Source organism: Harpia harpyja, chromosome 2, assembly GCF_026419915.1.
Source record: "Harpia harpyja isolate bHarHar1 chromosome 2, bHarHar1 primary haplotype, whole genome shotgun sequence".
NCBI classification, from domain to species: Eukaryota; Metazoa; Chordata; class Aves; order Accipitriformes; family Accipitridae; genus Harpia; species Harpia harpyja.
The window spans coordinates 88,562,375-88,588,559 of record NC_068941.1 but is presented as its reverse complement, the minus strand read 5'-3'; the positions used below and the strand labels follow the sequence as shown (position 1 = coordinate 88,588,559).

The window sequence follows — 26,185 nt, the reverse complement described above, 5'->3', positions numbered from 1 at the left end:
GCAGAAAGTGATTCTAACCCTTGGCCAGTACATTCCCTACAGCAACATCATAAAAGCTGTTTCATGATGTTTTTTAACCAGCTCTGGCAAAAGGGTTCACAACTATTTGCCTTGAAGACTAGCCCACAATGAACTTGTCCTTAAGAGTGAGGAACTTGCCTGCTGCCTAGCTTGAATTTCAAAGTCTGATAATGTTTTCTGTGCAGCAATCATTTGGGGAGAAAACAGTTTTAAACCAAACCTTTGTGTTCTCCTTCCAGCTGGTAAATGTCATTTTAAACAGGTGAGGCTGAAGCTTACCAAACTCTTCTGAAGTATCAGACTTCTTGCTCATGCAGTGTACAGAGCGTGGATTTGTGTAAAAAGACTATAAGCAGTCAGCTGTTGTCACAAGAACAAGATATGTGGCCTCTTCTTTGCTGACCTTTTCCATCGTTTCTGGATCCTGTGGAAAGGGCTGGACACTGGTTTGGTGGTAGGAGGCTACTGCCAGTTGCCATCTTTGGTGCGTGATGAAGGAAAGGTCAGGAAAGCACCAGGAAAAAACTGTTGGTGAGTGCAAGTGCAAGCTATCACCACCAGAACTGTTCTTACAACTTACTTCTGAATTGCTGCCAAACATAAATTAATGAGAAATAGATTGCAGGATTTGTCAGTTGTTCTGCTTGTGGGGTACCCATTATGTAGGTCTAGTCATACTAGTTAGAAAAAAGGCTTGTCACTCATGGTCCACAGATTAGAATAAGCTGGTGATGTTTTCTCATATGTGATTGCTTTAGTGTTTTGGGTGAACTGTTAGTGTGAATTGAACATGACTGAGGCTCAATGTGTGTTGAAGCAAGTTGTGTTTAAGATGATGTGGAAAATGTGCAGCTTCAGAATCCATTGACATTCTGCAATAGTGCCGTATGTGTTACTTATTTCTTCTTTTGCCAGATATATCTTCGCAACCTTGGCATTGATCAGTCACCTGGAACTATACTGAAGCCATTTGTACCCCGAGGACCTATCAGGGAAGTTGAATTTTCCCCTTCAGAGCTTAGAACGCTGAAGGACTCCACTGACACGCTGACAAGGGCTGCTCCGCAGCCACAAGGTATGGGGAAGGAAGACCTTGTGCTGTGCAAGCCTTAGAGAACACAGAACTTCAGACTCACCTGTGAGGTTGCTCTTGGCCTGGTAGTATCAAGTGTGTTTCTTCTTGTGATGCTTTGTTTCATTCATATGAGTTGATCTTCTCCCATCTCGATGTGAGATATTTGGCATTGGAAAAGTAAGCATTAAAACCTTTGAAAACATGCTTTCTCACTAAGGAATCGTGGCTACATGGCATCTTCTAGCCAGTGCAATGACATTTTATCTTTTTTTTTTTTTTTTTAGTTTGTGGTGTGTTGACCCTGGCTGGATGCCAGTTGGCCACCAAAGCTGTTCTATCACTCCCTGCCTCAGATGGACAGGGGAGAGAAAATATGACAAAGGGCTTGTGGGTTGAGATAAGGACAGGGAGAGATCACTCAACCAATTACTGTCATGGGCAAAACAGACTCAACTTGGGGAAAATTAACTTAATTTATTGCCAATCAACCAGAGTAGGGTAATGAGAAATAAAACCAAATCTCTAAACACCTTTCCTCCATCCCTCCCTTCTTCCTGGGCACAGCTTCACCCCCGGATTCTCTACCTAACCCCCCTAGCAGCGCAGGGGGACGGGGAGTGAGGGTTATGGTCAGTTCATCACACGCTGTCTCTGCCGCTTCATCCTCTTCAGGGTCAGGACTCATCACACTCTTCCCCTGCTCCAGCGTGGGGTCCCTCCCACGGGAGACAGTCCTCCACAAACTTCTCCAATGTAGGACCTTCCCACAGGCTGCAGTTCTTCATGAACTCCTCCAGCGTGGGTCCCTTCCCTGGGCTGCAGTCCTTCAGGCACAGCCTGCTCCAGCGTGGGTCCCCCATGGGGTCACAAGTCCTGCCAGCAAACCTGCTCCAGCACGGGCTCCTCTCTCCACGGGGCCACAGGTCCTGCCAGGAGCCTGCTCCAGCACGGGCTTCCCACGGGGTCACAGCCTCCTTCGGGCATCCCCCTGCTCCGGCGTGGGGTCCTCCCCGGGCTGCAGGTGGAGATCTGCTCCCCCGTGGACCTCCCTGGGCTGCAGGGGGACAGCCTGCCTCACCATGGTCTTCCCCATGGGCTGCAGGGGAAATCTCTGCTCCGGCGCCTGGAGCATCTCCTCCCCTCCTTCTGCACTGACCTGGGGGGCTGCAGGGTTGGTTCTCTTACATGTTCTCGCTCCTCTCTCTGGCTGCTGTTTCAGTGTGTCCACTGCAACTTTTTTTCCTTCTTAAATATGTTACCAGAGGCACTACCACTATCGCTGATGAGCCGGCTGGTATTGCCTCTGTTGCACATGGGGGAAGCTTCTAGCAGCTTCTTGCAGAAGCCACCCCTGTAACCCCACCCGCTACCAAAACCTTGCCACACAAACTCAATATATGGTTTTATTTCTCTTTTTACAAGAGTTCTTAAGAAGGAAATGTTTTGTATCTGAAGATTAAAGAAACGTTACCAGACTTTTTCTTCCTGTGAGAGAAATAAGTCTTGTTTTTTCTTTCTTTCTGAGGCTTCTTGGTGTGTTCAGTGTGACAAAAATTTATATGCATTTTATAACTGACCATATCTGTTCATAAATCCATCAAAAAAAAAAAAAGCCAAACAAAAAACCCCAATATGACTTTAACAAATACTGAGTCATTTCTATATGAAGAACAGAGTGTGCTCAGTTAGGGTTAAGATGTTCTTCAGTGGCATGCCCATGTAGTATGTCCATTAAAATGTGAAAATGTGCATTGCAACTACTTCAAATGTGTATTTTCCTTAGCATATTCTGTTTTGGCATTCACATCTTGTACCCAGTGGGGAAGAACAGATCTGAAGGCTCTTCACAACAAGTACTTGTTTAACCCTTTGAATATCTGTGACTTCAGGAATCTTGCACTGACCTGTTTTTCTGACCAGAAGTGATTAAATGCATCTCTTATGCCTGTTGGGCTTGCTTATTTTCTTTTATTATTTTTTCCTTCTTTAAGCATTGTGGGAGACTTGGCAACTGAAATGACTTGGCAATCGCTACAGGGGTAGAGTTGTCCTCAACAGAGATATTATTCAGCTGGCCTCTGAACCACTTACTGTACTTGAAAATAACAGGGTTGGGCCATGAAATAAAATTGTGTTTGAAACAAACAAAATAGCTGTTGGCAGGCATATTTGGGAGCTGGCTCTTCACTGTTGTGTGTACCTGCCAGCATGGATTTAAGAACAGCATTTTCACTTAAGTTTGGCTTTTTTTTAAAAAAAAAAAAAAAAAAAGGCAATTAGGTGTTATATATCCAAATACTAAAAGTGCATCTTGTCTGCTTTTGGACCTTTCTAACCAGTAGTGGGCAACAAGCTTATCCATAGTGTGTCCTTTGCCTTTTTCCAAAAGGCTATTTTGGAAATACTGCCCTGCAGCTCTCCTGTTTCTTGCAGGAATACTTTTATAATCCAAGTGTTCATTTGGACATTTAAGCACCACTATGTCATTTATCTAAGAACATTTATTTAAAATCTAGTCTAAGCATTTATTTAAAAGCAAGTTATTTAAGTCAAGTTCTGTGGTTTGTTTGATGTTTATCCAAAATGGTCTAAGATATTTCTTTCAGTAGACAATTCTCATGGAAGTCTTCGTTCAAGTCTTATTCTAAAAACAGTTTCCTAAATGTTTTCCAATATTTGAATTCTTCCCTCCCTTTACAGGCCCTCTAGTACAAGAAAAAGTAGTCTTCAATGATGCAGCTGTTTTCTGGAGCCCCAAACTTAATGATTCTTTGGTTTCTTTGTAGGTGAATTGCTGTCAGCAGTTGAAATTATGCAAACAAGTTTTAACTCCAGCACTTCCACTCTCAGTATGGCTATACCAATGAATTCAGAAGTTGGCTCTGATATTCTGTCACCCTGTGAACTCTCTCCCCGCTTCTCAAGATCTTTTGGAGACAAACCAGTGAGTCAGTGCAGTATGTCATGCCACCAACTGGAGATAACTGCTCTGCTCTCTACACAACAGGAGGCAGAGTGTTCAGCTGTCTCCAAACTAACTGAACCAAACTGGCAGCTGCAGACTGTTTCACCTGACTGCCCTTCTGACAGAGAGAGTCCCATGCCTGTTGCAAAAAGTGTTCAGGACCTGCTAGCTAAAAATGAGTCAAAAGATGTGAATAGCAGCCTGCAGAGATGGACTGACAGTTCTTTGGCTGGAGTTAAAAATGAAATGGAAGGTGATAGAGGATCACAGACTTCAAGCGTAGGTAGTAAGAGAAGTAAGGGTCAAGAAAGCGATTCTTCAATTGGATCTGATGCATTGCAAGAAATACATAAGCTTTTGGCAGAGGTAGAGGGTATAGCTGACAGGTGGTGTGATCCTATCTCTTCCACTGCCTCTTCTAGGGAAGCTGGCGAGTCTTCCCCAGTTCTGATTAGAAAGGAGGATGGCCCTGAAGATTGCAGGTTAGTGAAAGACAGCATCCCTCAGTGTCAGAAGATACTGTCATGGGATGAGACTATGACCCAAAGAAGTATGCAGGAAGAAGGGTCAGTAATAAAGTCTCTGAATTCTAACACAGGCAATTTAAGGTGGGAAAATTCTTTTGAAGTCAACTTGTGCAATATTGAAGAGATGATGAAGGAAATGACCAAAGAGGTGAGGACAGGAAAATCTGTAGGAAGGTCTGAGCCAGAAGGCTGTAGTAGTGTAACTACAGACAGAAATCAACCTGGTTTTGTGGGTCTTACTCAAAGCAGCGGAAGTAGAGAAGTCAGCTCTGGAAGAACTTCGGAGTTGGGGAATCCTTCCTCAGAGCCTCTGCGCAGTGTCACCGATGTTGCAGGAGGCTTCCAGGGCATGTTGTCTACAGCTAGTGTAGCTGGAAGCAAAGCAGGAGGCATGCAAGAGAGCAATGACAGTAGCAGTGGAGATTCACTAGCTGCCTGTGTCAAAAACCTTCTGAGAAATGGATCACCTGTGATACATACAACACAAATTCTGAAGAGTGCAGATGAAGAGGAGAAGAAAGCACGAGGTAGTAAAATGTCTCAGTTGTGTTTTATCAAGTGTTATGTTAGAATGGCAAATCTTTATTTAGGTATATGTTTAAGGGGTTGCTTTGAAATGACTTTGACATGAAGGAGTATGGATGTAAGAGGACATCTGGAGTCAGCTGAGTCTGTCCCCTGATTTTAAAGGTGTTTATGTTATATTATTAACAATAAGCCTTAATGGGACAGGGCTTAAATGATCAATGTTTTTAGTCATCTTATGTAGTATGATAGAATGAGTTAGAATTGGATTTTTCCAGTTTGAATACCTTCTTTTGCCTAACAATGACTCGAGAAAGTGTTTTGTCCACATGGCTATTAGGCATGTGCTAGGTTAAGAATTTGGGAAGGGATTGTGTGAAAGAGTGTCTACCTGAGTCTGGGACTGTAAAGATGACAGAACCGGGCAATGGGTCCTGGATCCATCTTTCCAAAGAAATGTTCAAAAGAACCATTTTAAATTCTGTTCCAGGTCAGTCCATGAGATCTGGTATTTGATAGTGGTCTTTGTTCCCTCAGTTGTGGTAGCTAGAAGTGCATAGCAAAGTTTTGATTTTAAGTTATAAAACTGTTATCGTATATGATATGAGAAAATGGAAAGGAAACTGCTTTCTGTTTTATGTTCTTTGTGTAGCATGGGTGAAGCTAAAACTGGCCAGCCAGTCTCAGGATTCTGTGTCAGACTCGAATGAAAAGAACCAACGAAGAATCGAGGAAATAAAGGCAGAGCTGCTTCTGAGTGCCAAGAAATCTGCACTAGTCAAGGTATAAAACAGACAAACCAGCTGCTCTGGAGAAGATACTTGAAGTGGGGGATAAATGCTACTGTCTTGCTTGTGATCTTAAAATGATGAATTAAATTCCTGCAATATTTTTGGAGATTGGTGGCTAGACAGGGAGAGGTGGCTGCAAACTAATGAGAGCTCTGTTTAGTGGAGATGCTCGTTTCAGCTTAGTCAGTTCCTATGTATGTTTTAGGACCAGCCACGGCACATGCTGTGGTGGGTTTTTGGTTTTTTGTTTTTCCCCAGACAGTAGTTAAATATTTTGGGTGAGGGGGGGGTGGTTTGGGGGGTGTGTGGGTGGTGATGCACAACTGAAGATGTTCTGAAGAAAGGTATGAAGGACAGAGATGTGGTCAGTGATGATGTGATGGGAGAATTGGTGTTATTGTGGTGAGAAAGTGCACGCAGCTCATGATTCTTAATGAGTTCTGCTTTTCACAAAATATTTACACGTGTGCTGATTGTGCCTTGTAAACTTGTCCTTCTGTCGAAGGAGTTTACTGTACAATGCAGCATTGTCGAGATAATAGCAGTATTTGTTGTGTTACTTCCCATGTGTTCTGAAATGTTTACAAAGGAGTGTGATACTTATTTTTAAAAGGATGCTTCAGGGAAGAAGAGTGTAAATTGTTCCTCCTTTGTGTTGACTGTATCTAAGGTAATGGACTTCAAGTGCAATGAAGAGTTCTATTGGAAAAGAAACTCGTTAACAGTAAGGATGATGAGAGGAAGATTATTGAGTGTTAATCATAGTATGTTTTAAGAAGAGCTTGGCCATGTATTGGCAAAGAATAATCTAAGTGTAGTTAATGCTGATTTGGGGCAGGGATATAGACTAGATGAGCTTTCAGTCTCTTACAGCTCTATTTTTCTGTGAAAACTCGACATTGAATTGTTGTCATGTTTTGCATATCTCCTTTGGAACATTTCTAGTTCAGATGTTAATGTATAGTATATCTGGATTGGAATTTGTCTAAGCAGGAGTATATTACCTTTGGTTTGACTTTAAATATCCATTTTCAGCATTCATCTGGTGTCCAGTCTAATTATGTCATGATTTCTAGGGGCTGTCTGTGTGTCCCAAGGTAGGGTACTATTCTTAGAGAGTATTTTGATTAAAAGAACAGACTGGAAAAATGCGGAGATGCTTGTATAACATGAGTAGTGGATGGATGATGTATCCATGCGTGCAGATAAGAGAACCCTGAGCTGGTGGAAGAGAGACTGGATAATTAGGCAGAGCTAAATGTTGGGACAGTTTCTGAGGAGAATGTAGTAAAACTTGCATTTGAAAATACACTCATAATCTGTTCTTAACCTGGTGTTTCAGCAAATGCCCTTAGCTTTAGCAATATTCCCCCCCCCCCGTCAGTAGACTGCCTGCCTCCCAGGAAAAGCAATAGGGTTTTGTTTGTTTGTTTTAATTAAAAGCCTTGCATCAGCAAGAATGAAAAATAGTGTTATAAGAGTAGTCTGTGTTGTGTTTATAGTTTCTTGGGAATAAACAGTGTTGGTAATATAGACATCACCTTCCAAAAACCATCAGACCAAACTTCTCAGTTATTCATGTATTAAAGTAATTAATTAATCTTTGACTGGGGAGCCAGAGAAAAAAAAAGTATTTTAACAGTTTTATTTATTTTTAGATATTCAGACAGTTCTTAAAGAAGAAAAACAAAACACAAATACATTTTTGCTTCAATCTACTCATCAAAAACTAGAGGCCCTGAAGCTTTTTTCCTCAACTTTTAGATTTAGTTAGATCACAGCTTTGTCCCTAACATTAACTTGTTACAGACTGGAACCAAGTATTTTACCTTTATGTGATTCAGCATCAGCTTTGAATTGTTTTATCCCAATTTAGAGTAAGAAAAAATTAATCATAGTTTTGCAAACCAAGATTCCAAGAAATTGCTTTAGGTCAACCATACTTTCTGCTTTAATCTTGAAAATATTTTTGCTCTACAGTGGCTTTAATTTGAGATAAAAAATGGTTTTGAATTTGCAGAATGAAGGTGGCTGGGGTTTTTTGTTACACTTAAGATAAATGTATTTTTCTCTCCAAGCAAAACAATATGTCACTGAAAAATACAGATTGTTGAAAACTATTTACCTGAAAAAAATGTAGTCAGTTTTGTTGCTGACAAAATAATCTACTATAAATTTAATGGAAACTGTTCTGTAAAATACCTGTTGAATTTATAGAGGAAAGATGGCAATGCGCTGACTTAAAAAGAACAGATCAAAGATTATGAAAAGATATTTTCCTTCTACTAAACTTGAAAGGCTGAGAAAGACAAACTGTTCCTAGCACTCAAGCAAATAATTCTTTCGTCAGACCGTCATCTTTATTTAGTGCTTCTGATGCAGGCTTACGATGAGTGTTCTTTTTGGAAGTTTAGACTCTGCCTCTCGTTTTTGTAGGTGACAACTCAAGAAATAAAATGTACCACTGTGATATATTATTGTTTCCCACAGGAAGCATGTGAAGCTTGTCTAGATATAAAAAAAAAAAAGAAAATGCAATGAAGGAGCAAGACAGCTTGGGAGAGTTTTTCTCAGTGATCTTTTAATTCTAAAGTTCGTTCCATCTTTTGAGATAGTCAAGTATCTGTTTGATAGCTGTTTGTCACTGGTGATGTGTTAACAGACGCTCTAAAAAAGAAGCATCATAATGATTTCTCAAGTTCTAGCTGAGTAGAGTGTTTGAGGTGGTGATTGGGACATATGCACATAAATGGGCTCCAAACATGTACTCAAGTGCTCAGCTGAATAGTGGCCCCAAAAAGGGAACATTCAATATGAAAAGTTAATTTTGAAGGTATATCTCTAATAGCAAGCAACGCTCATGAATGTAACTCAGAATTGTATTTTCTTTGCTTTTTCTTCTGTAAAATTGACAAACCTTGTGTAGTGAATCTGTTTTCTCTACACTTCATTTGTGGAGTCTTCCTGTTGATTTTATAGCTCTTCCATTACACAAGGAGAGAAATATTCATGCTGTTACGCTTTTCTAATAAACACTAAAGCTCGGCAGAAATGCTTAGGAATAGATGGCAAACATGGAACTTCTGACATGGAGGGGTTTTTTCTAAATTTCATACTAACTTCATTTGATACCGACTCTTCCTAAAGGTCTTAATTTGCCATTTATGGAAAGAGAAAGTACAGTGCCTTGGGATTGTTCAGGAGGAAAAGGAGACAAAGGCTGCAGATTTATTAACTGCAAATGCTTGGTAAAGGGGCCTAAAAAATGTGACGTTTGAGATTGTCCAGAGATGGGTCTTGTGAAATTTAGGATAAACTGATGGCACTCTCCTATAAACTTGTTTGTGATGAAGGGAGGCAGGGAGTTGCCAAGACATTCCTATAGATAGGTTACTGTTTGATGAATAATTCCTACATCTGTGGCCATGCTGGTGTGGCTGTAGAGATCTGTTTTTTGCCTGAGCAGGTAAGTTGGCAATGGAGTACTTACTCTTTAGGTAGGCTTGAGGAGTTTAACCCTGGGATGGGTGATACTCTTCAGTTACAAAAAGCCATGAACAACATGATGTTTGTTGGGATTTTTAGGAAAAACATATGAAAAGTCAATCCTAGGCTCCAGAAATCAGCCCTGTTACTGTTCTTCCACTGAAATCATTAGGGTCTTTCCAGATAAGAAGAATTTCAAGAATAACGGGGAAAAGCCAAAGACTTGTAGGTGGTCATCTGTTCCAGGAACATTGTCTTTCAGATTTAACTACCTTCTTGTGCTGTTCGTACATGTACATTTGTTTTGCTCCTCCAGTTGAGATTGAGGAGTTTTGAGTTGCTGTTAGATGTAAATACAGTTTCAGCATATTAAACCTATGAATTTTCCTTCTAAATTGAGGACCTTGTTACCCCACCTGTATTTTTATGGGTGCCAAACAGCTATCTCTAGACTTACCTAAGAGCATTCCCCCTTTGTATACTGTATTCTTCCACTATATGCTGTATTTTTCTACTCCTTGTACTTTCTCACTTTTTCAGGAAGTTCACTGAGTTGTAGCTATAAATTTGCACTGCAATCTCTTGTGGATCATATGCCATGCAGATCTTTTTTGGAAAGATGACACATAACAAGCACAATAAAACATGTGAAAGGCTTGGGAAGATGAGTTTATAGCAACTTCTGTGCTTGCTTTCAGTAGTAGGAGTTGCTGTGTATTGCTTCAGGCCGTTGAACTGGTATGTGGTTTAGGGAAGAGATTGTCTCGGGAGCACCCCTATCCTTGCACAGGACTGCTCTGCGTCCTTGCATTCTTCTACAGTCCCTTGTTGTCCCTCTTGGCTATAGGAAATACAGGAAGCCAAATAAACTAGTTTACTTGCTTAGAATAGATAAGGCCACAGAAAAGTACTGCTTTGGAATAATAATCCAGACCTTGCTGAAATAGTTTGCTGCTAATGACATCTGGGATGTAGAAAGGATGGAAAATCTGTTGTGGAATACCTGTTTATACTTTGTGACTTACACCAAAAATGTTTTTGACTGATTCTTATTTCCAAATTCCAACTAGTTGCTGAGGCTGTAATCATCCAGGGACCTGTGTTGCACTTTGTTAATGAAATATACTCTGCTGTTTTCACAGTTGTCCCAATCAGTAGGGAAAAATAAATGTAGCCTAGATTTTTTTTTTTAAATTTTTTTTTTAAATAAGCTTATCTGGCCCATCTCCATGGCAGTACATTTATCTCAGATTTGCACTCTGCACCTCAATGGAAGTATTGTAATTTTTAATGACACTTAAATTAAGGATGTGCGCATACTGGTAAATTAATAAAATAATGTCCACACTTAAGAAATTCTCTCTAAAGATGCCTGGTGGCCTATAGTTTAACATACATTAACATGAGCTCTAATGATTTGTTTGTAAGGTTTGGATGCTGATGAAATTATTTGTCTTTTGTCCATTTCCAGTGTTCACTAACCATGATACTGCCTCTGACGCTAAACTGCTCTGTCAAAAAGAATCGGGGTGAAATAATGTAAGAGGGAGCTGCTTTCTAGCATGTTGTGTGACATGTGGTGTGGTATTTTGTCAGGAATGGGACTAACTATGATACTTGTTTTAGTGCGTATCTATGTGAGGGGAATCTCTGTGTGTAGATAAATGTTCATTTCTCTAGAATTGATACAGCTGCTTCCAAAGGTTAGCATTTCAGTTGTTTTGTTGATTGCCCCTCATTGGAGCTGCAGTGTTAACAGATCAGGTGAATAGTTGCCTTAATTTGCTTCAGGGCAAAATCTGTTGCAGTTTTTTGATCAATGCTGACAGTAATAAATTACTGTGAGTGGTAACTTAAGGTTTTCCCAGTTGTACTTGCCAGGCTTTCTCTTTGTACTCTTAGAATAACAGATTTTCTGCATGTATCTGGGAGTGTGATGTTTTATTCCCTTGTTTGTAGCGTGATCTTTAATCTAGAAGTATTTGCATTTCTTTTCTTTCAAACTACCTTCTCCTTACACCAGTCAGGTAAGTTGCTGTAAAGATCAACTGTCAGCATTCGGGAGCTTCTGCTGCAATGAGAAAAAGGCTTGGAAGCAAAGGTCCTATCCATCCCTACCTCCTGATCCCTCCACATGCACAAGGAGTTGCAGAAAGTAGGGAAACGAGGGTGGTGAGCCAGTCAGAGAGAGAGGATCATGTTTTGTGTGTCTTGTTGATCTTGCTAAGTCTCTGCAGACAATGAATGTGCCTTGTTAGTATCTGCTGTTTGTAATGAGTTGAAAGAAGAGTTTGGAATATCCAAACTTCATCGAGTATTTAGACACATTTATTTCTACTTTGCTTGGCAAGTAATGAGAGCCATTTGCTGAACCCTGTACCTTTTATCTCTGTATGGCATACTTAGTGCTTTGTCTGCAAAATGTGTGTTGAGAAATCAGGTGTAGGTTCCTTAGCGAGCAGGTGCTGTAGCCCTGGGAATTTTCCAGTTAACTGCAGTGTCAGTAATCTGCCTTATTAATAGGCAGCTGAAAGGCAACACCATCTGATGAGTATGCTCAGAGAGTAGGGTATGGATTTTTTTTGTCTGATTCTGCTGAGGGGCTATAGCATATGTTGCTTTAATTTTGTTTACCTGGTATAATAAATTGTTGTTGATTGTTGCTGTTAAAACTTTTTTTTGATGGTGGAATGGGGCTTGAGGTACAGAAGATGAAGCAATGAGGGCTGGAGAGCATGCTGAAAATGGGAATGGTTAGTAAAATCAGGCAAAGAAACCAGGACAGAAGTTAATACTGAAGTAAATTATTAGTTTCAGCTTCCTAAATGCCCACAGGCAGGTAATTTAAGACACAGCATTTTATACTGTTGTGTAAAATACATGCCAGGGATGCCTGAATATGTGTAGTCAAATAGCGGAGTCCTAAATATAGTGGCTCTGATACTGGGGGGTGATAAAGATGTGAGACAATTTGTGTGGTCAGACAAAGGTGTAAGTGTAACTTATTTTAAAAAAGATTTTATGAGCAAAGACAACTGACAGTGAAATTCCTTGTTTTGGGGAGGATTAGTGTCTTATCTGTTGGTAGGAATGCCTTTTCTTTTTTGCAGCGTTGTCACCAGCTTTCCAAACAAAAAAATAGTATTTGTGGCGAACATACCTGTTTCGATGGGAGAACAAAAATGATCTTTACCTGAGAATTGGAAAGTTTTTACAAGTTATCTTTTACCTTAAAGAGCAAATCAAAGCTCTGATTATTTTCAGTCATTTTTTAATTATTGTCAGCAGTGGGCAGTGATGATAAAAATAAAAAGATTTATTACAGCTCTTGTCTGAGAGGGAAATTGGCATACTTGTTTTAGGGGAAAAGAGAAATATCAATTATGGAAAACTGAAGCTTTTCTAATTAAGTATTTTCTCATGCTTTGTAAAGAACAGCTTTCTTTTCTTTGCACTTATTCCCATGTAACTGAGTTCCTTTCATTTTAGTTCTGCTTCATAAACGCTAGAGTCAAACAACTCAAGTGGAGGGGAAACCTTTTATATTGAGTTCTGTTTCATATAGTGATAGTTATGGCATAGCAAAATGTTAGATGCAGAAGTATCCCCGTAGCCCTAAAATGTCACATAATGCAACACTTTGATAGTGTGGAGTTTGTTTGGACTCTGGTCCAAACCCAAAGAGTTTTAGTGCGTGTCTGCTACCTGATTTCTTGGGGGTCGCCAGAACTTAATGTTACATACTTGGTTAGGGTTTGAGTACTTATAACTGGAAGTAAATGTGGGTTTCTGCATTGTTTTGTTTTTCCATGGAGCTATGAAGGAATGCCTTTCATCAGTAATTTACAGATCACAAGTACTTAAGTTGTATACAAGATCTCCATCCTTGGAGATTTTTGAAACTTGATGGGGACAAGGCCCTGAGTAACCAGTTGCAATGTTGAAGTTGACAGCCCTACTTTGAGCGAGAGGTCAGACTAGAGACTTCCAGAGGTCTCTTCCAACCTCAGTGTTTCTGTGATTTTGTGTGGCTAATTGGCTATCTTTTTAATTAATTATCACTGAAATCACAAAGCTTTAGCAGGGTGTGTTTGTCTCTCCCTAAATCCCTTTGAACTTAGATAGTGAATAAATATTCATTCAAAGATAGTAATTTTTCCCAGTACATTATGAACAAGGTTTATGATAAATGTGCAACTGTGTATGAAGCCAACTGATAGAAAGGAAGAAAGTTTTATTCTTGTTTTCCTGTGAGTGGAGTGATGTTGAGAAGTATTTACAACTTAGCCTAAGTAACAGAGTACAACTTCATAGTTCACAAAACTAAAGGGTTCTATTTGAGATGTCACTGCTGCTGTTTGTTATAGCATCAAAACAATGTTAGCTAATTTGCTGGTGCTTAAAATATGACCAACTTTTAATTGGTTCCATTAACAGAATTGTTCAAGAGAAAGTGTGTGCTCATTCATGATGACAGACTCTTGATTATTGACAGCACTAGTTATTCTTTGAATTCGCCAATCCAGATTTTGGCGAGGGCAGGAAGTTGTCCACATAACCTATGTGAATTCTTCTGTATTTTTCAGGATCCACGGGTATGTGTTTTGGAAGCTGCTTCTGAGTATAGCCATAATCAGGAACAGGACATAGAGCGTTTAAAAGCTCCAAGTGACAAAAGATTTCAAACTGACAAACAAACACAAGCCATCAGGACTAAGGACCTTTTAGAGTCGAGCTTACGACAAGCTGTGCCGTTATATAGAGCTGATCCTTCCGATTGTTGCCTGCTGAAGGATATGCAGTTTAAATCTTTGAGTACTGTTCAAACACCTACCTGCAAGCAATATCAAACAGTTGCAACTAGTCATTCTGATGCTGCTGTTGAACTTCATCCACCATTGCAGAAGGAATGGGACAAGTATGCAGTGAGGTCTGCAGCTGCTTCCAATATGCAAAGAGAAGTCCATTTACCAGCTCAGAAGAAGCTGTCTGTGGAAAAGTGTTCTGAAGAAATGGCTAAGCAAATTACTTCTATCACCTTTTCATCCCGAAAACGTTTGCAGTTACCATTGACTTCCATGGCACTCAGCAGTAGTCTTACTAGAGATGGTCTTGATGGGATAATGCCTTTGGAGGTTGACTCTGCTAGCACTGAGGAACAGAGCCATGGCAAACAACACTGCGAAGGATCTAAGACTTGTCCTCCTTCAAGTCCAATGCTTGCTGGCTCAGTGTCTAATGAGATTGCTTTTACTGCTGAGAAAGACAGGTTTCATCATGTCTCTGCTGACAGTAAGAGAGTTGGAGCTTATCAAGAAACAGACTGTTTGTCAGATCAGGATTCTGTAAGCATCCATGCTGATAAAAGACAGACCCTTAGCACAAAAAATTCTGATGTTCTGCCTGAACATGTGACTGAATTGGGCAGGCATAGTGCCAGACTCGTGGAGCTTGATTATGATACAAGATTCAGTCAAGAAATGAATAGGTTTAATGAACCCCATTCTATAAGTGCTTACCAGCAGGAGAAAAACAGCCCACCTGGACACATCCAGTTGTGTGAGAGCTTAGAAGGTTCAGATCCAGCTGTACAAGCTGATTTGCTGAAGGGCCATATTAAGTTATTGGAAGAAGAGAAGAAAAGTTCTGATGAAGTACCTCTCATTCAGAAAGAGGTTGCAAGAGAGCAAATCGGTACGTCTCGCCATTCATCTATGGATGAGATTTTAACCACCACTTCTGTATCTCCTTCATCACCAGTTAAGAAAGTACTGTCTTGCGTCCACGTAACTCTTTCCTCAAAGTGTAATAACTCAGAGCTGCATAGTGATGTGAATACTGAAAAAGAGATGAAATCGTGGGATAAACTTGAAGTTAATACTCAACCAGTGTCTTTAAAAACTCCAGAAACTTTAATAGAAGCTGTTTCTAAATTATCAGCTGCTGACCCTATTCCAGAAGATCAAAGATCTTCATCTTTCCCAATGCCAGTGTCTTCAGCAGATCCCTGCCTAGTGGTTTCCTCTGTTACAAGCGCAGCAGGGCAAGAGCTGCCTCTGCAAAGCAGTGAGAGACCACAAGTCACTGTTCTGGGTTCAGGGGGATGTAGTCTGAAGAATATCTTCAACTCTGTAGTTCCTGCAAAAACTGGGAAAAGTACTTCTGATGCTACCACTCAGATAACAACAGAAAGTCCTGAAAAAACAACCTTTTCAGCAGAAATTTATGTTAATTCACGAGACAGTGAAAATGCTGTCTACCAGTCGTCTCTCCAGAAAGCACATGAACTTCCCAACAATACAACTTCATCTCTTAACAACATTTCCTCTTTCCCAAGGCAGGGTGGTGAGCAAATTAGTGTCTTGTATGTATATGTAAACTTTCATCTATTCAAGTTCAAGATATTTATAGGTATTAAAAAACAAAACCCCAGCTTTTCTGTGGAAGTAACATTCTTGAGATAATTTTGATATTTAAAGTTGCTCATATGGGAAAAAACCCAACCCTTAAACTTGGGCTTTGCAGTCGGGAGTTGTATCAATACAGTTGTGATTCAGTTCAGGTTTATCTAGAACTGAATTTGCTGTGTACAAGTCTGGTTCAAGAAAATTTTCTGACATTTGTTTCTAGATAATTTGATTTAGTTTACTGCTTAGTTTATCAAGAGATATATCTGATTACTGATTTACTCTCTAGTCAAGGTAGCACAAAAACTAGGAGGAAAATATGCACATTGTTATTTTCAATAGAATAAAATAGAAAAATGTGCAGGGCTTTTAAAAATCTGTTGACAGAAGAATGTGGATGTTGCACAGTGGTTTCCCACAGTGGTGTGTTACACTACTGATGTGTGTAGACTTGTGTAGTTTTCATGATTTTTCCTGGGCTCCAGGCTTTGTATCTCTATTCTCAAGGTGTTTAAAATAGTGTGAGTTGAGAGAGCAGATTCTTTCATTATATCAGAGTACAAAAAATATTTCAGCTATCTGATCACCTCTTCTCTTTGCTATTAGAAGTCAGTGAATGTTCTGGTCCAAACATTTGCTGGAATTCTGTTATGACAGCACGCTGCTTTTATTGACCTGAGGGACAGATATCCATGCTCATTTAAAATTATTTCATTAAACATGGATCAACTGGGAGCTATGTGGGTATGTGAGGTGGTTTTTTTTTTTTTTAAGTCAGTGTTTGTCACCCTAGTCACAAATTTAATATTGAATAGGTAAGCAAGCTATTTTTTCTAGCTAAGTGACAGTCAACCTTCTAACCACTGGGTGAGTATTAAAGAATTAAATTAATTAAATAATTAATAATTGCAATTTATTTTCCTAAAGAATAGGGTATTTCTCCAGATTTATTACAGTGAACATCTTCAGCAGTCTTCTTGGGTCCTGATTTGTTGCTTTTATCTTCAGTTGCATTAAAGAATTAAAGCCTGACTTCTGTTAATTGTTTTGCCTTCCACCCCCCACAGATCAGCCCTTATTGCTGCCATATAAACCTTCTGGAAGTACTGGGATGTATTATGTTCCTTATCTAAAGGCAGGATCTAAAATTTCTCCAGTTGGGTCAGAAACCAGTGTTGAGAGCTCTCACTCAGGTACTTATTTATCTTAGGTCTTCCAAATGCAAAATGATGGTTGGGGTTCATGGATCAAAATATATCTATTTCATATGCAGAATTGTCTCAGTTGAGCTCAGAACTCTTCTGTCCTAGCAGTTTAGAGTAAGTGCATTGATTGTAATAGAAAAATGTCTGTTCATGTTCACACTACTTTGTAACACAAAGATGAATGAGCCCCGACTGAAGGCTGTGGTTTCAATTTCTTTGATGAAAGGGATGTTAGTACTCCATTCTGGCGGTGAAAAGAAACAAGGCTCAATGTTTTACAGCTTGATAATTCTTTACTTTCCTCTGGGAATTACTATTCTGTTTGCATTCTTTCATATCTCTACCAGTTCTCCTTCTTTTTAGTTCCCTTATTTATGTACGTTCTCCCCATTTTTTTTAATTTGGTATGTGTGCATTCTGAAATATCTGCATAATACAACATGCATTTCAGGTAGTAGCTTTCTTAGTACTGTATTTTTTTCCTCCATGTTAGGAGATTCCAGTGTAGAAAGCCTTTCTATAAACAATGTAATTCATAACTGTGGCTTAAAATATATATTCATCTCTTCTGCGCATCCTCCTGTCTCCCAGTAAAAACCACTTCTCATTTACCAGGGGAAAGGATGCTCTGCGATTCATCAATTTCTTTTGCTTTGCCTGCTGTTATTTTTCAGTTCTCTCCTATACATAAAGAGTGCATCACTTAAGCATTATAGGTCTTATCCGCAGGTTTTTTTCAGTCAGAGCTTTTTGATATCCAAAGTTATTTGTAGACAGAACTAATATTACAGAGATGTCCAGCTCCTGACAGATGTGTCCTAGGGGAGTAGGTTGATACAACAGTCACAGTAAGTGCACAGGTTAGTTATTATAGCCACAAATTGTGCTTGTAATTGTTTATGCGTCTCTGCTCATTACCTTTTTCCAGTCTGTTGTAATATGGTCAAAATGAGAAAAACAAATGTGATGAGAGTCTGTTGTTTTGCAGAAACTATGATGCTAGATATAAAAATTCAATATGCATATGAGGCAGTGCAAGATTGTAGAAAACGTACAGCAGAATTAAAAAATAAATTTTGTTTTTTAAACTCCCTGCTGCTTCTTAGTTCACAAGTAGTAGCTGAAGGAAATTGAGTTGAGTAAGTCCACTGAATATAACCAGGTGGTGTTGACAAGGATGATAAATCAGTTAGCGGCCATTTAGGTTCCTAACATTAGGAGACAGCGATATGATAGTAAGAGTGCTCTGCTCCTGTTGTCTTGAATTCTTGTTTAGAGGTTATACAGACCTACTCTAGTCTTCCAGTTTTTCTCCGTTGCTGTTCAGAAAATAGCTATTTACATCAGTCAGTGAAAATGTCTGGAATTTTAATGTGAGCAGGAGGGAGTCTGGACATTCCAAGTCCTGTGTCTGGCTTCATGGTAGACTTGTCTAATGCTCATTTTCTTGTATTCTTCTCCACTTATTAGTAGATAGGTAAAATTTATCTACCTCTCAGGGAAGAACCTTGTCAAGAAAGATTATGGAAGACAATGTGGCACAATACCTACTGCTGCTGTATTAGTCACTAGAACTGCTCACTAGGGATCACGGCTGTTGGTGAATATATTGGTAGTAATGCTTGGATAATTCGCTTTCTTTCAGACATTGTCTTTGTTGTGAAATTTCTGTATCTATTTTTCCTGCTTCTTCTTTTTACTCATTGCTCTCTTTCTCTGCAGGGTCAAATGATGCCCTTCCTCCAAGGTTTCCAGCAAACGTGCTTGGTTTAAGGGATGATAATCCTCCAGACAGTACGGCTATCAAGCATAAAGAAGGAATCTACAGTAAGAGGGCCAAGCCCAAGCTAGCCTGGGCTGAGGAGCAAATGATGCCACTGGAAGCTTCCCCAGGTAGTTAAAGTGTGTGTTTTAATTTTACATGTTGTTTTCATACACATGAAAGAAAGTAGAGCAAAAGAATTATGTTTCAGGATCCATGATTTCTGGTCTCATGATATTGCTGATAGTCTGCCTGAAGATGCTGAATTTGTCTCATTTTTCTCTTCCCCATCTTTCTGCTTCTCCTGAATGACCAAATACTTGGATGTTAGTATTTCCTAGCATTCCAGTGGCCCCAGTGCTTATTGGAGCCTTTGTAAGATTTTTGGGGGGGTTTGTGGGGGTGGGGGTTGGATTTTGGTGTTTGTGTGTTGTTTTCTGTGTGGTTTGTTTGTTTTTTTTTTTTTTAAGGCACTCTTAAGTTTTTGAAGTGCAAAGTCTTCTTTATGTGTAGAAAGGATGCTGTGTAGAAAATGACAGAAATTCCCTGGTAAATAAAAGCAGGTGGGATGGCTCTGTATGTTGGCTTGGGGTTGTGTTCCTGCTCACAAATACACTTATGTCTTGTGATGTCATTTTAAGTATCTCTGTAATGTTGGTGTTTAACTGAATTTTAATTTGATTTGACTGATGTCTCTTTCTTCCTCCCCTCCATTAACCTTGTTGGATGGTACTCCTGAGGGATGAAGGGCAGGGTTTACTACTATAGTAGCCTACTTTAAGGCTTTATTTGTTAAGAATGCTGACAAAATGAAATTATGCTGTGCTAACTGATGATTTTGACACTGTATCTCATGACACTAGCTAAAATTAGTCCTGATGGACACTCCTTTTGTACAAAACCTCATTCTGTGATTTTGAGTGGCTGATAAACTTCCTTGAGTCTGAGCAGGGATGAGGATTTTTGTTGTGTTTGAGAATTGCATTGTGTTCCTGGACAGAAGTAACTGTAAACAAAATTGCTTAGTGGTTGCCATCTCTCCTAAATGCAGCTATTAATTCGTCAGGGAAGCTGTTGATTGCAAAGTACAGTATTTTGCAACATATGCTATATTAAACAAAGAGCGAGCAAATTGCAAGGGATATAATTGTGGCTGTTAATGAGGGATGGGACCTGAAACACATGAACAGCATAATGGATTCTGCGTTAGAGACTTCCTGCTCCCTTCTAGGCAGTCACATATATAGGGGTTTTGGGAGCTCATTTATTTTTCTTAGTATCATATAAACTTGTTATTTGAAGACATTTAATGAAACAGATTTTTATGGAGTACCTGAGTGTGATTATTGTTGTCCTTTTTAAGCAGGCAGTTCAGTATGCCTGGGGTAAGGTCACCGCACAGAGCAGTGCTGACATATTGATAGGGATTCCTTCTGATGATTTTAATTCTTCACTTTAGAGGGCGTTTTCTTGGAAGGTTTTCTCATCAGAATGGAGACATTTTGGTATTTCCAGAATATAAGTTTTAATTCCAGAAGATAATTTAAAATGATTGCATAAGACACACTGAACTTCATTATTTTATGTTCATTTTACTTTTTTTTGGTAAGTGTACGTAGGACCAGTAGTTGAACTAGTGCAACAGTAAAGACAATGTTGTCTCAACCTAGTTTTTCTAATGGAAGAAGTAATTCTCTGTGAGCATTTATAAAATGCAAGGATATGGATACAAGTGGAGTGAGATAGAAAAATGCTTTTCTTCATTCACTGCCGGTAACTCAGAAGAGGAATGCTGGGTCATGGCAGTAGAACTGAAGAAAGAGTGCGGGTATAGAAGTGAGCTCTCTGAACAAGAATCTGCAGTAACAAACAAAATACCATGTTGGAGCAGAGAGTGATGGATACCTCTCTGAATAGCCTGGATAAAAATGAAAGGGGAACACAAGTGTTAATATAAAATTATCTAATAATATTTTTGTCTAGCTGTGTTGGCCTAAAGACACAGGCAAGAAAAGAACTGTAAATAGAAATAATCTTTTGTTAAACCAGCCAGTACAGTTGGAAATTTAAGCAAGCCTTCTGAAGAGACATGCATGTCTAAAATCTTCTCTGACTTCTTCAACTGTATTTTTAGATGGTCTAATAAAAGATTACCTCTACCCACAGAGCTTGTCTAGAGCTTAAAATTATGCAAGTTATGTATTTTTTTTTAAAAAGTTTCTCTATGTAAACTTATTTTTATTATTTGCCTGTTTGCATTCCTTCCATTTTGTTGGTAACTTTTTAAAAATACAGAAATAGCACAAATTCTGCATAGTATTCCCAAGCCTGATCTCATTTGTCAGGAGTATGTGGAGGAATCCTCTTACATGAGTATATAAACATTGACCTTGTATGGAAGGACAAATTCGTCCAATTTCAGAGTTAGTGGGACTGGGTCTGGTTATGCTATTCATGACCATGACATTACACTGAAGTGTCTCTGTATTGGGAAAAGGTGTATGAAATGTAAGGAAAACAAGTGACTAAATAAAAGTAAGGTTTATGAGGCAGTGTTAACAGTACGAATTCATGCAATCGTAACCCTTCCTGAGCTTATCTTGCATCACTTTTTCCTATGTGGAATTGGGGTTTTACATAGCTTGTGATTCTTGATGAGGTAGGTAGGTATTTTCCTCCTGGGGTAGGGAGAGGCTTGATTGTGGGACTTGCCATCCTTTTGCTGAAACGGCAGCAAAGCTTGCTCAGACGAAGAAAGGAAGAGCTGGTTTCCAGTTCTGTTTTCATCAGTAGGTCACAATCACGGAAACAAGACTGCTTAAAACAAAACAACAAAAATACAAACAAAAAAACGAACTTGGGAGGAATGTCAGAGAGCTAGAGAAAAACCAGTAGGAGTGAGATTCCTGTCATTAATGGCGCTTGATATGCATTTGCTGACAGCTCCCCATTACCTAGTCACTGGTGTTAGCATTAGTAAATGGACTGTTCTTTTTTTGTATTGACTTTTTTATTTATGTTAAAGCTATTACTATTCTATAAGGCATCTTTAAATGACATACTTGGCTAAAATGTCATGAAATATCTTGCAGTAAGCATAGGGACTTGGGAAATCCTTCTGGCTCTAGCATCTATAATTCCTACTTTCTGCCGTCATGGATCATTATATAATTCAGTCCATTGTACAAAGAACATAGCATGAAACACATTTTTACTTTTTTAAATTTGATTTTTTTTTTCCCGCAGTATATTACAAATGGCTTTAAAATTATTTTGGAATATATTCCTGCTAGCGCATGCATACTTAATGTATGTCTCTTGCAAATGAGTTTATAATTGGGTTTCTGCATATAGTCCTTTGTAATTTCAGATAGTAGCATATTCTGGGGGGATTTCACTACTGCTTTGAACTAAAATGTGTCATCTGAGCTTGAAAGCAAAGCAGGACTAGATCTTCGTATGCTATCAGAGATGGTTCTAGGAGCTGTACAGGAAGTGGTATTGGTTGTCTTATATAGTGCTGTTCTGAGTTAGTTGAGAGATAATGTTCAGGCATAGCCTTAGGCAACACTTGTACTCCCTGGGCATTTGTCTGAAAAGAGGCAAAATGAATTGCAGCTGCCTGCCATGAGTTTTCATAAATATAAATAAAGACTCAGTCCAAATTTTGGTCAGAGTAGTTACCTGTGGTGTAACTAGATTCCTCCTTCAGATTCCGTTGGATGTAATATTCTCTTGGATTCCGTGTTGCAAATGATAGAAAATATTATTTATGTACTTTTAATAATGCTGAAACTTCATTTCTAAGTTTGTTGCATTTTGGGAATGGGTACACTGATCCCTGCTTTTAATCCTTTGAAATGATTGGAAAGTGTTAGGATGAAAATTATCCTGTTCAAGATTTGCTGTTTGCTACTTGCTTCCCTGTAAAGAAACAAAAAATTAAAGTGTTTTCTTCTCTTCTAGAACACCCAGATCATTCGAAGTCCGTAAAAACCACTCATTCAGTCTTCAAATCTGCACGGTTCTACCTTCATCATCCAATGCCCGTGTGTGAGAGCTACTTCCTGTCTAACAGCGAGCTGTCAGAAGACGGTTCTGGTATTGGACATGCTAGACCTTCCTCAAGTGTTGTCTTGCAGAATCGGAAAAAAGCACATCATCATCAATGTATTTTCTCTGTTCGTCATAAAAAAGATGGTGAAAATGAATTCTTTCCACTCACTGCAGAAGAAGATTACAGCAAGAATGAGGATCTAAATGTTAGCGCGTCTCTGGGGAATGAAACATCAGGGAAGGAGCTACTTCAACGTGGCAGAAGAGAACAAGAACAAAAGGCAGCTAGAAATTATCCTTTGCCATGTAGCCAAACAACTCGCCCAAATGAGAATGTGGAGAAAGACCTACCACCGAGACAGAGAACCCAGTCCAGTAGTAGCTTAGATGAACTCTGGATTAAGTTTTTGGAGCGCCAGAAGAGACACCAGCACCATGATTTTAGGAGTAACGGTGAGCTGTCACTTGTTGAACGCCTTGATCGATTGGCCAGGGTCCTTCAGAATCCCATTAGGCATACACTAATACCAACAAAATCTGAAAAGAAAATAAAGGGAAGAGAACAGAAGAGAATAAGACTGCCAGAGAAGAGCAGGTCTGAAAGTACCTTAAAGCCTAATGCAACCCATGTTGAAGAAAGACCACGTATCACCCATGATAAAAATAACCTTGTTGAGCTTGGGAAAAATAGGTCAGGAGAAAAAATTATCTGCCACATGAATAAAATTTCGGAGCATCAGCAGTACTGGGAAACTCCTAGTGACACTTCCTCAGAGGCAAGGCTCAGTACAGATCATGGCACCACGATCAGTTCTACCACCTCAGAATCTGATGTGGTGACCCAAACAGAGGTGGAAACTGCTACTCAGACTGAGGTGAGCAGTTCCATTTCCACCATTGATACTGCCAGGCTGATCAGGGCTTTTGGGCATGAAAGAGTGCGGGTGTCACCAAGACTCTCCCAGCTTTATTGTACCATCAACCACCAGAAAAGTCGCTCTGAAAAGTGGGACAAGGGAAGTGGCAAAGCAGTGGGTGTAGAATATCCAAAGGTTACTTCTGAGAGACACAGGAAAAGGAAAGAGATCCAGGTATGTAGTCAGTTAGACCAAAAGACAATTTTAACTAATTGTTACAGAAACTCTTAAACTGCTGTACAGTAGCAGAGTTTGTTATTTGGAGAATAATTTAAAATTTCCCGGAGAGTGTTGTTTATATCATAGGCTTCTGTCTTTGATCTAAGTAGCTCAAACAACTCTCTCTGCTTTTCCAGGAATAAGGACGAGCTCAAAATCTCTTAAAACATCAATTGTGCTTTCTTTCCCTTTGTTCTTATTTGTCTTTTTTCTCTTCCTTTATTTGTCTTGGGAAGCAAGATCCTGCTGTATCTGATTTCTAGTTACCTGCAGGTTCTGTGCTTTAGCAATCCTGAAGACAGTGGTGGTAAGTTGAGGCTGTAGATTTTGACTGCCTATTGCTACCTGAATATATCTAGGCAACGATAAATACAATTTCATAAAAATTGGAATTATTATTTGAATTTTCTTACTGTTTGTCTATTTTAAATGTTGGAATTTTGTCTTGCTTGAGTGTTGGTTGTAAGCTTCTTCAATTTTTGTATTTGGTAGTTTAGGCATGTTAAAATACCAAGTCTCGTCCCTAAGGATTCTAGCTGAAAAGTCTGGAGTTAAGCGGATTACTTCAGTTGAATTTGGCCATTGCCCTTTGGAGGAGAAATGAAAATTAATTTCCTGAAAGGGGGCCTTGGCATGAGTTTGGTGATTATCGTAAGAAATTACAGAATTTTGGTGTTCTGTAATATTAATTAATGCTGAAAAGTATAGGAACAAGTGAGAAATAATTTGTTTTTCATATTACTGGAAGAAAGTGGTATTGTAATCATTACTAATAGATTTCATTAAAATGAGTTAGTTTTTTTTAATAGAAAGAACTCAAACTCAGTCTGTGTGTCACATAAGCTAATGAATGCATGTCTGGGGGAGAAACAGTCTTTTTCAAGACTAAGAATGGTTTAAAAATATTTTTATTAATATTTTTATTCATAATATTTATTTAAAGGTAAAATAAAATTGTCATAAACTTTGCAACATTAGGAGCATTAATCAGAACACTGACCATCTAACAATGAAAAGATCCAACATGTCTTGCATGGTTGTAGTATTTCAGAGATGATTTTATTCCATATTCCATTCATAAGACTAATCTTTCAAGGTCTGTTTGGACCTTAAAAACAACATGTAGTCTTTTGCCTGTTAAAATCACCCATGAGGTAACTGATTGCAGTGATACTTATATGGGAGTAAAGGCTCACTGTTCCCAGTGCTTGATGTTGGATTGAGCCCATATGGCTTTAGAAAGTAGTATCTTTTATCTGCTGGTGTAGTGTTCCTTTTAAAAATACATATAAAGGGACACATGACCCACCTCAGATAAGGAGTGAGAGAAAATTGATGGCAAAATGGCAAGCTAAATTTAAAATCCAAATTTTGGTACTGTCTGTGGTGCTTGGCTGAACAGAAATCAAGATTGTTTGTTTGTTTGTTGCAAATATCAGCGGTTCAGAGACAGATATTTGTTTATAGGAGGAGCTCTACTCCTCGAGAGGCTACTGTATGAATCTTTCAGGCAAGTGCTGCATTTTGTAGCTCTTTTTTTTTTTTTTTTTTATGACAGCCTATTGTCAGCTCTGCTTCCAGAAAACTTGGTTACAGCTTTTTTTTTATTTATAGATGCTGAACCCATCCCAGAAGGTTTTTATCTATTCCAGTTTCTGTTATTTCTAAAGCACTCTTCAAGCTGCCATCTGGTAGCAGGTACAAAGCTAAAGGTTACGCTATTCAGCTGCTGAAGGGCTTTGAAAGCACTGCACTGAATATTCTAGTCCAAATAGGAATATGCATGTCAATATTCAGTATTGAATAGCTGCTTATATTTATTTCTGTGGGCTGATATGCTCGTGTGTGTAAATGGGTTATCTTGGTTTTTTTCCTTGCTTTATACTCTTCCCTATTGCTGAGCACATATTCAAATTTGCTTCTGTTCTCTGAAAGAAGATGCATATCTGCTACATCTGTCTAGTGCACTCTACTAGAGCTGTAATAGTTTTATGAAACTAAAAAAAGAGTTCTTGCCAGTATGCATGAGTAAAAATTGCCACCTTTTAATGTTGAAATGAAATTGTTTAGCATTGAAGTGGTGATAGCAGAGGTTCAATAAAAAGGTAATAAAAAAAGCCTCTGTTCATTTCCATCGTGGCTAGCATTATGAGTTACTAACAGGATACTAATTGCTATGATCAAGGAAAAAAAAATCTGTTTCATAATTAAAAATTAAATTCAATGGAG

The 26,185-nt window shown here is 38.9% G+C and overlaps 1 protein-coding gene across 5 annotated transcripts in view; it reads left to right on the top strand.

Annotated features, from left to right (window-relative positions):
* ALMS1 (ALMS1 centrosome and basal body associated protein) overlaps positions 1-26,185 on the top strand; it is a 73,700-nt gene that overhangs the window by 31,018 nt on the left and 16,497 nt on the right. For 2 of the 5 annotated variants that reach the window (XM_052780845.1, XM_052780843.1), the window contains 7 exons: positions 937-1,096; positions 3,883-5,115; positions 5,766-5,896; positions 13,977-15,735; positions 16,865-16,990; positions 18,725-18,895; positions 22,731-23,911. In XM_052780845.1, the coding sequence (XP_052636805.1) occupies positions 937-1,096; positions 3,883-5,115; positions 5,766-5,896; positions 13,977-15,735; positions 16,865-16,990; positions 18,725-18,895; positions 22,731-23,911 (4,761 nt within the window). The remainder of the gene's footprint in view (positions 1-936; positions 1,097-3,882; positions 5,116-5,765; positions 5,897-13,976; positions 15,736-16,864; positions 16,991-18,724; positions 18,896-22,730; positions 23,912-26,185) is intronic. The other 3 variants (XM_052780847.1, XM_052780844.1, XM_052780846.1) reach the window with 3 other exon arrangements.